The 16,743-nt window shown below is 48.1% G+C and overlaps 1 protein-coding gene across 1 annotated transcript; it reads right to left on the bottom strand.

Annotated features, from left to right (window-relative positions):
- Nucleotides 1–631: 631 nt before the first annotated feature.
- LOC131323906 (uncharacterized mitochondrial protein AtMg00810-like) lies at nucleotides 632–1,099 on the bottom strand. The gene has a single exon (XM_058355742.1). It carries the CDS (start codon nucleotides 1,097–1,099, stop codon nucleotides 632–634), a length of 468 nt encoding a protein of 155 aa, XP_058211725.1.
- Nucleotides 1,100–16,743: the final 15,644 nt, after the last annotated feature.

The following is a 16,743-nucleotide window of genomic DNA, read 5'->3' as shown; positions in this document are numbered from 1 at the left end:
TCAGGTAATTAAAGTTGTAACATTAGTTGTTACAGCAACAGTTGGAGTGGTAGGTAAGTGTAACTCCCTTAATTACACACCCCCACAAACTAATGCTGGAAGTTCTGACAGCATTAGTTTGGTCTTGAGAAACTGGAACCCAGCAATGGGAAGAGGTTTTGTAAAGATATTTGCAACTTGATGCTAAGAGGGAACATATTTGATAATCAATTGATGATGAAGAACTTTCTCACGAATAAAGGGAAAGTCAACCTCTACATGCTAAGTTCTGGCATGGAATACAAGATTTGATGCTAAGGAGATAGCAGAAACATTATCACACCATAGCAAAAGGGGAGGAACAGAAGTAGATAAATGCAAATCTTGAAGTAACTGCATCAACCAAACAAGTTCAGCAGCTGTATTGGCTAAGGCTTTATACTCTGCCTCTGTAGAAGATCGAGCAACCGTTGGTTATTTTTTTGGCAGTAGGGGTGTGCAAAAAACCAGCAACCCGACCAACCCGACCCGAAGGGTCTTGGGTGGGGGCGAACATGTGGTTCAAACGGGTGCGGGTCCCGTCTGACCCTTGCACACCCCTATTATTTGCAGACTAAGAAATAAGATTGGAACCAAAATAAACACAATATCCTCATGTTGACCGTCTATCAGTAGCACTACCTGCCCAGTCAACATCAGAGAAGGCAGAAAACTGCAAAGCTCCTTTAGTAAAAAGAAGACCTTGATGAATTGTACCGCGAAGATAGCGTAAGATATGTTTAATAGCTGTGAAGCGGCTTGTTAGGGGATTATGCATGTGTTGACAAACAGCATTAACAGAGAATGATATTTCAGGCCTAGTTAATGTCAAGTATTGTAAAGAACCAACCAAGGTTCTATAGAACTCTGGGTTAGAAAAAGGGACATCAGGCATGAGTGGAGAAGACTTGAGAGAAGAGGGAGAGGCACATGGTCTACAGTCCGTCATACCTGCCTTTTTAATCAAATCCAGAGTGTACTTAGCTTGAGAGAGCATAATACCTTGAGAAACAGATATCACCTTAATACCCAGAAAATAGTGAAGAGTACCCAGATCTTTGAGAGCAAAATCTGACCCCATACTCTAAATGATTTGAGCCACTAAAGATGGATTATTACCGGTGATCAAGATATCATCAACATAGACTAACACATACATAAGATCTGATCCCTGAGAGAGAATGAACAAGGAAGAGTCTGCCAAACTGTTTTTAAAACCCTTCTTAAGTAAACTAGTTAACAACATATACCAAGCTGTAAGGGCTTGCTTAAGTCCATATAAAGCCTTGTGAAGTTTACATACATGATGAGAAAACTGAGGGTAACATATATAGCCTTGAGGCTGTCTAAGATAGACATGCTCTTGAATGGTACCATGCAAGAATGCATTTGAGACATCAAGCGGTCGTACTTCCCAGCCAAAGTGAAGAGCCAAGGACAACACAAGTTTTATAGTAGGTTGTTTGACAACAGAACTAAACGTTTCATTGTAATCAAGACCCTCTGTTTGCTGAAAATCTTGAGCTACAAGTCTAGCTTTATATCTAGAAATAGTACCATCAGCATTCCGTTTAATTCGAAAAATCCACTTACAACCTATATATAGTGGGAGTATTAGAAGGAAGTGGTACTAGAGACCAGGTGCCCTGTTGAATAAGGGCAGAATATTCATCAGACATTGCTTGCTGTCATTCAGGAAAAACAATAGCTTCTTTAAAAGATAAAGGTTTAGAAAGTGGAGGAGAAAGAATAGATAGAGTAAAAGGTATTTTGGGCACAAAAATACCAGATCTAGACCTGGTATGCATAGGGTGAAGAGGAACAATAGGAGTTGTAGCTATACTAGGAGAAGAAGAAGAAGGAGAAGAATTAGTGTTAACAGAAGAACTAGAAGCTGGATTAATAGAAGGAGAATGTACCACTGGAGAATGAAAGTGTCATGACCCAAATCCGATGGGTAGAAATTCGTGACATGGCCAGTGATTTAAAAATCACCCCAGGCCTAGATATTACAAAACAACAAAAAAATATTATCATTATTCTTTTTATTCAAAACTCCCAGGACTGTAAATTAAAAATAAAATATTATATTCAGAGCTGTCTAGCGTGCTCACCGATTACAACTTTAAAATTTCATAATTGTGGCTCGCACACACAAACGCCACTCATTAGCACATTATTTCCTTATTTAGCCACGACAACTGATATCTTTCACTTGTAACGGATAAGCCTTCTTTAACCCTGAATTCCTGTAAAGGTTTTATGAAACACAAAATCAATTCAGTAAGTTACGATATACGAAGGCCACATAATAAACATGGGATTAAGTAGGATAAAAACATAGCATAATAATCCATCAGCTTGCAAAATCGTAAGAGAGAGAACAATCTTGTTTAAGTTTCAATCACCACAAATGAGACAAAGAGAGATATATCAATCATCATATTCTTGACGATCATAGTTTCACCTTGACCATCATCTTAACCATCATCTTGGGTGGTAATCCGGTAGCCCGGGGAGTGACTCCAACAAAACAATGGAATTGATATCAATCCAATGGATACCCGGCCATATCCTTTCCACAATCCATAGGCGCCAATTCAAACATAGCTCGTCAAAACTCTTCGCCCAGATGTTACACCAATATCCATTAAACTTCCTTTTAAGAAAATCAATCCCATGTCTTTTTAAAAATCTTTTTGGAATTATACTTATATAATTTATTTTTATTCAACGTAAGATTTAATAAAACAATCACAAAACAAGTTTTAGAAAAATAATATATACCCAGAGTATATTCGTAACTCACCTTTTTGCATCCGAAATTTACTGCAAAATCTAGCGAGGTATAATGGTCCCTCTCGTTTTAATTCTTTTTCCCTTCCTCCCCTATTTGCCTCTCTCTCTCTCTCTCTCTCTCTTTCTCTCTCTCTCTCTCTCCTTCCTTCATTTCCTTTAGCTAAGTGCCGTGTGTGTGTAGGTGTGGTGCATGTGGTGTGGTGTGGTGTGTGGAGGGGAAGGGAGGGGAGGCCTATTTATACTAATGGAAGAAGAATTTAGATCAAATCTAGAAAATCAAATCAAATCTAGATCATATCTTATAATAGCTAAACATAATCTTACATTATCTAATAATATCTAGAATTATCTAATAAAATCTAGAGAAAATCTTATATTATCTAAGAAAATCTAAACATAATCTATATCAAATCTTAGGGAATCTAATAAAATCCAAGTGTATCAATATCAAATCTTAGTGAATCCAATAAAATCCACAAAATCTAGGGAATTTAATCCGATTCTTTCTGGATTATTCTTTTCGCCTTGCGGTGACTAGTGCCTTATTCCTGTACCGTGATGTTGTTTAGAAAGTTATGGTGATATCTGTAAAGTTTCATAAAAATTGACAGATACATCGAAAAATACTCTACTTTTATAAATCTTAAGTCACAAATTAATATATTCTCTAAATCTTAACGGTACGTGACCCGCAAAATATTAGCTCAGTTGGAGGGTGTCGGGGTGTGATGTTCGAGGAAAGAGAGATAGAGAGTTAAGAAAATCAGTGTGATTGCTCGGCCTTTGTTCTTAAAGAAGTATTCAAAATTTATCATAAGTTAGGATATTTATTCCGAAAATGACTAGGGTGACAAAATTGCAAGAAATTTTTTGAAGGTTTAAATTGGGTTATCACAGAAAGATAGGAGGAGCAGTTGGAGTAGGAACAGATGCAAGAGGAGAACTTGAAGAAACAACAGTAGATGGAGATTGTGGAGGCTTCGGTTATGGCCTCAGTAAACAGACTACCGATAACCGAGGTCCCATAGTTGGTACAATCCGTAGTCCTGTACATGCGAGTCCTTGGAATTATACTTATACTCACCGGCTCGGTATCAATCCTCCTGTTAGCGCTTCGGTTCGTTACTGAGGCATACATTCCGTTAAAGATCTCTGGAAGGAATGAAGCCTCCCAAGAGGGGACCAGGAGCAGTACGTGGCAGGTAGGATCACCTAGGCCAGGTCTAGCCATGTGCTTCGTAACCGCCTTATCCGGTGAGTCATCTGTGATGTCACCCGAGGCGGTTACCCGAGCGTATCCTTCACGCACTACCTTGGAGGACAAGTAAACCTAGGTCTATAAATACAAAGGGACTCGAACCTAAAGAGGTATGCCATTCTTCCCTAACCCTAGATCTATACTCTCCCCTGAGGTCTAACTTGATCGTCGGAGGGTCACTGGGCTATTCCAGCCCTAGTGACTTGTTGCAAGTCCAGAGGTAGGGGAACGGAACAGCGGAAGGAGAAACATAACCCAGGCCAAGGTCCCGTCAAATCGAACCCCTACAATTGGCGACTCTGCTGGGGACCTAGCCATCAATCCAACATCCACTTCCACCTTCCTTTCTTCTATTCCATTAAGCGTTCCTAAATCAAACATGGTCGAGATCAACGACGCCCATCACGGTGGCACCGCCCACAGGCTCGGTTCCCTCGTGGATCACAGCTTGGCTTCCGGCGGAGCAGCCGCCCTGGGAAAGACCCATGTATCCGTCGGAATCGGCGCCGGAGCGTCAGTACCAGAAGCAGGCCCACCCTCCGAGCTCCACTCCTACATCCGCCACCTTGAGCGGAAAATCGACGACCTCACGACGGTGATGGACCGCGACAGACACGTCCGAGACGAGTTGGCGGAGATCAAGCACCTCCTCCAAATCTCCCTATCTCATTCCTCTGGGAGTCGCGGCGGAAGAAAGGACCGTCACGCCTCCCCTCGAAGTCACGAAGGCGGTCACCTGCTAGGGCACAGACCTCGCCCCTCAGTCAAGGATCGTCTTGAGTCACCAAGAGCGGCGGACACACGAGCCCCAAAAGACCCATCGCACAGAGACCGTTCCCGTTCCCCTGTGCAGCTTCGGAGGATACCATCGGCCTTTCAGAGGCTCGGTGGCGGGAGCGTCTCTGCCTCCTCCACCCACTCGGTCCTAGTGGGCAGGACAGGCCGGGAATCTACCCCTAGCCTCACAAGGGCAGCCAGGGGAGACGACGACCTTGTAGAGATCCAGACCAGAGGATACCGTGAGCGCCTAAAGGGCTCCGGAGCCAGAAGTCCCATCGTCTTGCACCTCGGCGGCGCACAAAGCAGGAGCCCGATCACCGAGCGCCTCGAGCCTTCCGCTCGGGACAGCTACCGCCATCACCGCCAGGAGCGCTTTCCCAGGAAATCGGTTAGTATTGATCCAAAGAGAAAGGAATATGAACGATTGGACAAACTTGTTCCCAAGAAGCGTACAGCGACTGAGCGTCCAGACGATCACGACCGTTCGATCCGACCTCATCGCGACGCGCGACTTACACGACTCACGACCTCTCCCTTTACAAGAGAGATCGACTCGGTTACCCCCCCAAAAGGATTCACCCAACCCAAGTTTGCCAAATACGATGGCAAAACCGAGGCATACACTCACCTGGTTCAGTATAAAACTGTCATGTCTCTTTTCCTTCGGAATGAACCCTCGGACGACTCCTTCTTGTGCAAAGTGTTTCCTGCAAGCCTCAGCAACCTGGGCCTCACCTGGTTCAATCAACTCCCGGCTCGGTCAATCTCTTCGTTCGATTCCTTTTGTGATGCCTTCATGGCTCGATTCGTAACAAGCAACAAGCACGAGAAGGAGATCGACTCCCTCTTAGACCTCCGCAAGAGGAACGACGAAACGCTTCGGCAGTACGCCGGCCGTTACTGGGAACTATTCAATGAGATAGAGAGTTGCAACGGCGTCATATCTGCCCGAGGATTCAAGCTCGGTCTCACCTCCCAGGACGAGCAAGGTTACGACGACCTCGCTCGCCATAAGCCAAACTATATGAAGGACCTTATGACTCGGATCGAGGGTTGGTGTCAGCTCATCGAATCAAAGGCAGAGAGAGGCATCGGGAAGCCTACGAGTTCAAAGACGTTAAACACATCGGTATCCACACCGGCTCCCGCAACTGTCCCAATACCGAAGAAGCAGGTCAACACCATCAAGCAGTCATCGAGGAGGGGACCGAAGCCAAGCGACTTCAACGCTGAGAAAACCGTCTTCACCATTCCCATCTACCGGATCATTGATCAAGTGAAGGACCAGCCCTTTTTCTCCTTCCCAAACCAAAAGCTAGGAACCGAAAATGGGAAAATCAAGAATCCCATCGTCCGATGCAGTTACCACAACGAACAAGGTCATTTCACCACAGCATGCAAGCCCTTCAAGGCATACTTGGAACAGCTTGTTGCTGGTGGCCACCTCGGCAACTTCATCGATCACGAGAAGACGACGGCTCGGGCACAGCGGACCAAAACAAATACCGAGGAAGAAGTACAGACGATCCACGTCATACACGGTCCCCTAAACCCTGAGGCCGCTCGCAACATCCGGGCCGAGTTGAACGAAGCCTCCTCCTCCAAGCAGGTCATGTTAGTCGGTCCCGAACCAAAGCGCCCCAGAATCGATGACGGTTCCAAATGGACGATAACATTTACCGAGAAAGATCTTGACCGCATCCAGCTTCCCCACAACGACGCCCTCTTGGTCACGCTACGCATCGGAACTTTCAACGTCCGCCGCGTCCTCGTTGACCAGGGTAGCTCTGCTGAAGTGATGTACTACTCTCTGTTCAAGGATCTGAAGATTCTCGACACCGACCTCCGTCCCTCCGAAGTTCCCCTTATCGGCTTCAACGGAGCTTCTGTCTGGCCCATTGGTATGATCACTCTTCCTGTCCGTGCCGGCTCGGTAACTCTTGAAATAGAATTTGTGGTATTTGACGTCCCTGGCCCTTACAACGCAATCGTCGGGCGAACCTGGCTGCATAAGCTTAAAGCGATTGCATCCACCTATCACCAAGTGGTTCGTTTCATTGGCATTCACGGACACCAGGAAGACTTGTACGGAGACCAGACCGCGGCCAAGCAGTGCTACGTCAACGCCATCCGAAGCAACAAACAGACCTCCCGGGTGAATCTCATTGAAGCCCCCGAGGCCCCAGTTTTGGAGGACGTCGGTAGATCCCCCGACGACAAAACCGTTGAAGACGTGGCCACCATCCCAATAACCGAAGACGGCTCCCGTTTTTTCCTTGTCAGTTCCTCAATTAGTGACACTGATCGGAACGAGACGGTAGCTTTTCTCAACCAAAACATTGAAGTGTTCGCCTGGACCCCATATGAGATGCCCGGGCTCGACCCATCTTTCATCTGCCACGAGCTCAACATCGACAAAGCCAAACGACCGGTCGTACAGAAGGCACGACGGTCCTCTCCTATTCACTCCGAGGCCGTCATTGAAGAGGTCAACCGACTCCTGAATGCAGGGGCAATCAGAGAGGTCCAATATCCTAAGTGGCTGGCCAACACCGTCGTAGTCAAGAAAAAGAATGGCAAATGGCGTGTCTGCGTCGACTACTCAAACCTCAACGACGCCTGCCCAAAGGACTTCTTTCCTCTCTCCCGTATCGACCAGCTCGTCGACGCCACCTCCGGACACGAGTGACTCAGCTTCTTGGATGCGTACCGAGGCTATCACCAGATTGCCATGAGCGAAGGCGACATCGAAAACACCGCCTTCATTACCCCCCACGGGATCTTCGGTTACCTTGTCATGCCCTTCGATTTAAAAAATGCCGGGGTAACTTTCCAGCGAATGATAACCAAGATGTTCGAGCGATTACTAGGCGACACTATGCTGGCGTACATTGACAACATGGTGGTCAAAAGCTTGCGCGCCGGTGATCATCTAACTCACCTCGCCGAAGTCTTTGAGATACTCAAGAACCACATGCTCCGCCTCAATGCCGAGAAATGTGTCTTCGGTGTTAGCTCTGGCAAATTTCTTGGCCACCTCATCTCCCGACGCGGTATTGAGGCCGATCCTTCCCAGATTCGCGCCATTGATCAGCTCTCGGCTCCCCACAACAAGCGCGATGTTCAGCATCTAACCGGCATGGCTGCAGCCCTGAATCGGTTTATAAGTCGTTCTTCGGACAAATGTCAGCCATTCTTCACACTCCTGAAGGGCAGCCGACGAAGCTTCAATTGGACGGAAGACTGTGACCGAGCTCTCCAACGACTAAAGGAGTATCTCTCCGCGGCTCCACTCCTCGTCACTCCTCAGGACCAGGAGGACTTGTTCCTCTACCTAGCTGTCTCTCCGCACGCTGTAAGCTCGGTGCTCGTTCGACAGGAGGGTCGGGAGCACCAGCCAATCTATTACTCCAGCAAAACCATGACTCCCGCCGAGACGCGTTACCTCCCCCTGGAGAAGCTCATGCTCACCCTCATCTCAGCCTCCCAAAAGCTTGCCCCGTACTTCCAGTCGCATCGTATCATCATCCTGACCGAGTACCCCCTCAAATCTCTCCTCCGTAAGGCGGATCTCTCCAACCGAATCTCACAGTGGGCCGTTGAGCTTGCCAATTTTGAAATCCACTTTCAGCCTCGGACAGCAATAAAAGCTCAGGTGCTGGCCGACTTCATCTCCGAGCTTACACCGCCCAACATATCCGCTTCAGCACCCACCCCGAGCACCGAGGCAATACTCCAGGCCAACCTTAGCATAGCCTGGTAGCTTTTTCACGGTGATGTTTGGAAAATGTACGTCGGTGGCGCCTCCAATAGCCGAGGCACAGGTGCAGGAATTGTTCTCCTCTCGCCCTCCGGTGTCTTGCACGAAAGCTCGCTATCCATCAACTTCCCTGCCTCTAACAACGAGGCCGAATATGAAGCATTAATCCCAGGACTCAAGACTGCCGAAGCCATTGGAATCGAAGAACTCGTGGTTTACAGCGACTCCCAACTGGTGGTTAACCAACTCTCCGAAGAATATGAAGCTCAGGATGATCGCATGCGTACTTACCTCAGCGCCGCAGTCCAACTCATTCAACGCTTTAAAGCAATCAGAGTCGAGCACATCTCTAGGGAACAAAACGCCCACGCCCACGCCCTTGCAGGGCTCGCTTCGGCATTTTCATGTACTGGACACCGTTCCATTTCCTTCAATTCTATTGACAAGCCCAGTTTTGAACTCGAAGATCTACAAAAGGAAGTACTCAACATAGAGCTTGGCCCGAGCTGGATGGATGAAATCGTTCTCTACCTGCGAGATGACTCCCTTCCCACCGACAAAAAGGAAGCTCACCGACTCCGAAACAGGGCCGCTCTCTTCTGGCTCAATCCAAACGGGAAGCTCTACCGAAGATCATTTATCGGTCCATATCTCCTGGAAGCACACCCACATCAAGTCCCGGGCATCATCGAAGAGCTTCATGCCGGCGACAGCGGTTGTCACTCCGGTGGACGGTCACTCGCCCACCGAGCCATCACTCAGGGGTATTGGTGGCCGACAATGAAGAAAGATTCTGAAGAGTTCGTCAAGCGTTGCAAGAGGTGTCAGATGTTCGCTCCCATTATCCATCAGCCGGCCCGGGACCTTAGCCCTCTCACCAGCCCCTGGCCCTTCTCCCAATGGGGCATGGATATCTCGTTGGAAAGCTCCCTGTCACTCCGGGTGGATTCAAGTTCCTCTTAACCGCAACCGATTATTTCTCAAAATGGGTCGAGGCCAAGCCCTGGTTACCATTGAAGAAACAGACGTCATCCGCTTTGTGTGGCGCAACATCATCTCTCGTTTCGGTGTGCCGTTTGCCATATTTACAGACAATGGAAGACAGTTTACAGGGCAGAAGTACCGGGCCCTGCTTGACGAATACGGTATCAAATGGGACACATCCACTCCGGCTTACCCCCAGGGTAACGGACAGGCCGAGGCTGCAAACAAGGCAATTTCATCTGGACTCAAGCGACGACTTGAGTCACGACGGGGAAAGTGGGCCGAAGAGCTACCCAGGGTCCTCTGGGGCTACCGTACTACTCCTCGGCGATCCACCGGTCGCACTCCTTTTTCCTTAGCATTTGGAATGGAGGCGGTCATCCCTCTCCAAGTCGAACTCCCAACAATGCGCACAGAAAACTTTGATGAGTCGGTCAACAACAACAGCATTGCTTCGGACCTCAACTTAGCTGAAGAGGAGCGGGACAGCGCAAGGATCAAGCTTGCTTCATACCAGCAGGAGGTTGCAAAGGGTTACAACCGAAGCGTCCGTCTTAGGTCGTTCAAGCCTGACGATCTCATCTGGAAAAAGGTGGTGGAGAAATCCAAAAAGAGGAAACTAATGCCCAATTGGGAGGGCCCTTACCGAGTCCTCAAGCACCTCGGATCAGGAAACTATAAATTGGAGAAGTTGGATGGTTCCCCCATCGCTAAAACATGGAATGCAAACAACTTGAAGAAGTTCTACGGATAGTGCTCGGTTACCGAAGCCCACTTAGTCTTTACTATGTTGCATTTTCTTTTAAAAAAAAAGTTTTGAAGGCAATTTGCTTATGTATTGGCTGCCCTCCAGCGAGTTTGAATGAGAATTCCTTTTTTGGCACTATTAGTACAATTTGAGTGATTGTTTAAATTACTTACTCGATCCGTTCTTGCCCGGATCGTTTTATACCGACTTCAGGGATATTGTTCTCCCATAGGTCATACCCTCGGACAAAATTCCCACCAAGTCGCCCAGGCCCCTTCGGTCATCTGGATTTCTGGTCACTCGCTTTAAGGATACTCGGCCTCCCCCCGAGCCCCTTATACCGACCCACCAGCAGTCCCCCACTGCTCAGACTCGCTGCGTCACGAACCTATGGCACAAGTCATACCCCTTCGTGACCCCGGCCCATGTCCCCTAGCAGTAATACCATCTCGCGTCTGCTCGATAGGCTCATTTCTATTAACAAGCAGGGGCGTGCAAGTCCAAAATTCATTAAGTAATTAATTTCGGTTCGGTTCCCACCGACCCTCCTAGAAGCAGGGGCTTCGGATGAAGTCCCTTGATTAAACATCTTTTTTATGCTTCGCAAAACTCTTCGGTTACTGCTTCGGTTAAACCTGTTTCTATAAACGTATAAAGTCTAACCGAAGCAGGGGCATCATAACCCAAGGAGCAAACCAATCATACAAGCATTTCAAAGATGGCATTCAAGAAAAGAAAGCATTCATTCACAAAACACTATGGGTTTCGGCAACAATCCATAAACAAAAAGTTACTGCATCAATATCAAATATTTACAAACATTAGAGCAGCAAAATTCCCAATGTTCGGAGCCATCCAGTCAAAAGTTACAGAATTCAAAGACAATCTCAAAAATAAAAGAAGACACTATCCTAAGAGCGAGCTGGGTGGTCGAACTGGTCCTCGAACGCAGGGGCATTTGGATCGGCTTGGCTCCCGAGGCCCTGGTCCTCGGACGCAGGCTCCACCACCTCCTCTTCCTCAGGAAGTACAAGCTCCTCGGGAGGCGCCTCGGGAAGTATTCGGAGGTCAGAATCTTCAGGGAGGTTGAGCTTCCTCAACAAGGCTTCATGGCCGTACCGAAGGCCATCCAAGAAACGGTCCCGGTGCAGCTCAACCTCAATCTCTCGAACCTGCTTTTTGTACTCTACTCCGGCTGCATCCCAACCTTCATCGTAGCCTCCCTTCCTCGCGAAGTCAACCTCTGTGGCCCGGGTGACTCGCAGTGTGTTGGCATCCTCCTCGGCCTTGGCGGCTCTGGCCTCTGCCTCCATCCTCTCCCTGTCGCACCTTCGGAAGTCCGCCAAGTAGAGCTCACAAGTCTCCCGGGCCAGTTTGAGGTCTTCCTCCTTCCGGGCCAGCTCCCGAGCAAGCTTGTCGGTCTTTTCTTCCTGCTTTTTGCATCGGTCATTGATGGCCAATGCCCGAGCTCCCGCCTACAAACAAAAAAAATATATATACAAGAAATTCAACAAGTGCAAACTTTCAGATTGAAGAAAATGGGACGCAAACCATTGACTTACGTTGAAAAGCGCCTGAGCTATCTCGGCCGTGATGTCCTCGGTCAAGCCGGTGACAGCCCGGGCGTCCCTCGGAAGAATGCTTCCTTGGAGCATACCGAAGGCCACGCCGAGGTTCTTGACACTGTCGGCGTGGTGGATCGGGCGGCCAGCAAAGTGGCGGAACTCCGGAGCCCAGGGGAGTTCCCTCGGATTGACCCAAGAGCCCTCCTCCGCTCCTCTGATTTCCCCCACGGGCTCTCCCTACACCTCCTCGATCAGGATCGTCTCTTGACCTCCCTCATCTCCGCCTTCCCCCTCCCGCCGAGTCCTCTTCTCCGGGGGCTCCTGCGGTGAGACTGGGGTCGCCCTTGAAGTCCCGGCACCAGGAGTACCGAGGACTGTTCCCCTGCCCCTACCAGCAGGTCTTCGTCGCCTGAGGTTCAGCACCTCTCGAGTTCTAGGACCCGCCATCTCCGCGTTCAAGTCGGTCCTTTCTGGCGTCTCCGGGTCGACTTCTTCTCGGATAGCTCCCCGAGGCGCGGATGTGCTACCCTCGGCTTCGTTCTCTCCTGCCCTCCTTTCCCCCCTTCCTGCGCCTCTTCCGGTTCTCCCTCCTCGGCCTCGTCCTCGGCCTGCCCGCGGCACCCCTGTTGCCTCGGCTTCTTCTTCAGAAAGCTCATATAGGTTGGGACGTACCCGAGCAACTCTGGAGCGTACCGACTGGTGATTGGGATGGTGTAGGCCGCTGTAATTCGGGCCCGATCAGCCCTCTCCCGAAGCTGTTGAACGATTCCCTCGGCTGCAAGACAAAATCAAAACAAGGGATCAATGCAAAGTACGCAGGGCAAAACAAAAGCAAAGTATTTTACCGAAGAGAAATTTCTACCGACCAGGAGCCCCGGTCCCAAATTGCACCCTGGTAGTGGTATCAGCATTTTCACCGGGCCCGAACATAAAATTGCCGGTCACCAAGATGTAAATATTGGCCCACTCCTCGGAGTCAGGGAGACGATCGACGAGGAACGTATCGTATCCCGTCCTGCACGAGAGATAGTATCGGTTGCTCTCCCGGTTGACTCCTAAGAGGTATACTCCGAAGAGCTCCTCAACTCCAAAGGTTAGGTTGAACTGCCTCCTCAGCTCAATGATGCTTGTAATGATTCGGTAGGAGTTTATTGTAAGCTGGGAGGAGGTAAGAGAAAGGGTCCGGAGAACTCGTCGGACAAATTGATGAAGGGGGAATCTAATCCCTCCCTCGGTGATTGCCATCAAGGGAAAAATCAATTCCCCTGGTCGGTGAGGAAGGGTCTTCGGGTTGTTGTGAGGAAGCAGCCGGACCTCTACGTCCGGAGGGATGCTGTAAACCCTTCTGAACTCGGCGAGGGCAGCCGGTGTCCCATTAAAGTATTGGTTCAAGTAGGGGCATGGCCTCATCGGCCTCCTTCGTCCCCGAACCTCCTCGGGGGCATCGGCGAATGGGCCCGGTCCGTGGCCAGAAGTACTTGAGATTTCCATCTCCCAAGAAGCGAAGGCTGTAACTGGGCGTGAAGCTCTAAGGGGGTCCGAAGGCTCAATGACGTCCAACGGAATTCGGTAAACAGCTCGGGCACGACACTCCTCAAAGATTTCCTCAAGATCGGCAGAAGTAGAGCTACTGGTACTGTCCGAGGAGACTTCAACAACCATTCGCCCCTACCTAGCAAGAAAAAGATGCGTGCAAAAACCCGTTAGCTATATGCCTAGGGAAAAGCAACATGACCTAGTAAAAAGGGGCGAAATGGTCGTCACTCCTCGGTATATTTCAGGGGGGGCCTCTCCCCGAGAAGGGTTTCCGAAGCCAATGGTTATCTCTATGGTCTCAGGTTGAAGATCGACCTCGGGAAGAATATGGGCCTCGGTTTTGAATTTAGACCTCGGGAAAACTAAGAACGTCGCAGGAAACGCCCAGCGCCGCCGCGGGACGAATGACGGCGAGCGGCAGAACAGTCGCAACGCTTAAGAAATGTGGATTGGAGTGAAGAAAACTTGAAGAAAATGATCAATACGTGAAAATCAGCAACTGAAGATCGTCATACCTGAGTTTCGTGACGAGATCCGCGTCCAAAACGCTCAAAATCTCGATTGAATGCTGGAAATAGACGGCGGCGGCGGTTCGACTTCATAAGCAGAGAGAGAGTAGCCGTCTTCCCTCTGTCTTCCCTATTTATAATAAGAGAGACGGAGAGAAGCGCGGGAAACGAAGCGTCGTGCACCGAGCCGTCAGATCTTCGACGCGTGTTGCCATCGGACGGCCAGAATTGAGGGGTCTGCACCGAGGACAGGCGCCGAATAATCGGACCACTGGTGTAATGACGCGTGTCGCCGAAGCAACGTTTCTTACCAATCAACTGACATGGCACGTGCTGAGACAGCGTTTCCATCTTGAGACCTCGGCAACCGCTGACACGTGACCCTCACCACCGGCGTAGAATGAGTGGAATTTACCGAGGCGAGCGCCCTCATCAAGGCCTGACATTTCGTGCGATGGGATCAAGACTCTGAAGCAAGGGTGCAAAGCTTCAGAGGCTTGAGGGGCTATTGTGGAGGCTTCGGTAAACAGACTACCGATAACCGAGGTCCCATAATTGGTACAATCCGTAGTCTTGTACAGGCGAGTCCTTGGAATTATACTTATACTCACCGGCTCGGTATCAATCCTCCTGTTAGCGTTTCGGTTCGTTACTGAGGCATACATTCCGTTAAAGATCTCTGGAAGGAATGAAGCCTCCCAAGAGGGGACCAGGAGCAGTACGTGGCAGGTAGGATCACCTAGGCCAGGTCTGGCCATGTGCTTCGTAACCGCCTTATCCGGTGAGTCATCTGTGATGTCACCCGAGGCGGTTATCCGAGCGTATCCTTCACGCGCTACCTTGGAGGACAAGTAAACCTAGGTCTATAAATACAAAGGGACTCGAACCTAAAGAGGTATGCCATTCTTCCCTAACCCTAGATCTATACTCTCCCCTGAGGTCTAACTTGATCGTCGGAGGGTCACTGGGTTATTCCAGCCCCAGTGACTTGTTGCAGGTCCAGAGGCAGGGGAACGGAACAGCGGAAGGAGAAACCTAACCCAGGCCAAGGTCCCGCCAAATCGAACCCCTACAGAGATAAAGAGGACTGAAAAGATGGAAGAGAAAGGAGGTGCTAACCTGAAAGAATGAATAACAGAAGAAGAAGAGGAAGGTGATGAAGATAAGACAGTGGTAGAAGAAATCAGCTTAGGATAAGGAAAGTCAGTCTCTAAGAACTTGACATGTCTAGAAGTATAAACCCTGTTAGTAGCGGGATCCAAGCATCTATACCCTTTGGTGTGAGCACAATACACTAGCCACCTAATAGTTTTGGTTACGGACTAGATAGAACGAAGCCCAGTGATTTCAGTTTCGGTTACGTTTTGATTTTGGTTATATACGAATTTCTGGATTTTACCATAACAGAACTGAACCATTGTCATAGCCAATAATTTTTTTTTTTTGGTACTTTGGAATAATATAAAGTTAGAACAGAGGTTCATGCAACAGAAGTGCGAGCATTAGGAAAGAGTGCAACCCATCGAAAGGAAAACCTTACTAATCAAGAAATTGCCTTGGGTTAAGGATGTCCCTAATCATAAACTCTCTAATTGAGAGTGGTGCGTCCACCGAGATCACAAGATCTTCATTATGTTCCGCTCCAATTCTTGCCAGGTGATCAGCACATTGATTGGCCTCCCGATAATGTGGTTTAGCGTTGTTCCTGTCCTCATCAGAATAGCATGGGAATCAGTGATCATGACGCTTTGAGGATGGTTTGTCGAGCTCCCCCCATTGATAAACTCCACGACTGTAAGAGAATTAGATTCCTGCTTGACATTAGGTCAAGCTTTTCTCTAGCTAGGATTATGGTAAGGCCTCTATATATTCCCAAATTTTTTGCTTCCAAGCTTGTCTGACATGTGATCTTGCCGTAGTATACTAGTATCCCATGCATGATCCATTGTCCTCTATCATCATCTCTAAATGATCCATTGTCTGTCTCAAGTTTGATTGCCCCTGTACAATGTGGTACCAAGTACTGAATTAGTAAGGGTCTTGTGAAGCTGTTTGCGAGGGGAGATTTGAAGGCCTGTACAATTTCATTGGTACTGTAGGAGACTATATTGCCTTGGAACTCACGGAAATGACAGGATCTAAGTTATCAAAGCTTTTCCTATCTCTATCTTTCCAACTCTGTCAAAGCGTAACACAAAACACAATATTCCCAAGGCGAAAGAGGAAATTAGTCACAGGTTTTTCCTCTTTCTCTCTCCACAAACGAGTACTTCTCAAAGCATGTCCCCAAACCTCCTTAGACTTCTCCCGTCTTCTGAAAAGATGATTAAGGTCTTCAGAGGGACAAGATTACACCTGGGACACAAGTCATTAACGGCCTGTTTAGATGGAGGATTTGTTTTGGGTGGATATAGAATGAGGGTAGATTTGAAGGTAGATATGTAATGAGGGGTGATATGTTAAGAAAAATGACCCCACCTCTTAAGAATGGTGGATTTGTAATGAGGTGTTTGGATGATTTGTTGACAATGAGGATGTGGAAGGTGTATATGATGAGATTAGATATCGAATGACTGAATTGCCCCCACTTTGATTTTTGGAATGCTCAAAATTGATTTATTTCATACTTATTAGAATAAATTGATATTTATCTTTAATTTTATGATAAAATAATTTCATTTTAGAACACAAATGTTGAAATCATGTTTTTTATTAGAAAAAATATTATTTTCCGAAAAAATTTAAAAAAACGTAATTGCAAAAGTGGAAAAATGGCATCCATGGAC

Source organism: Rhododendron vialii, chromosome 4a (genome assembly GCF_030253575.1).
Source record: "Rhododendron vialii isolate Sample 1 chromosome 4a, ASM3025357v1".
Classification (NCBI taxonomy): Eukaryota; Viridiplantae; Streptophyta; class Magnoliopsida; order Ericales; family Ericaceae; genus Rhododendron; species Rhododendron vialii.
Note: the sequence above shows the minus strand (reverse complement) of the source record. Positions and strands in the feature narration are given on the sequence as shown.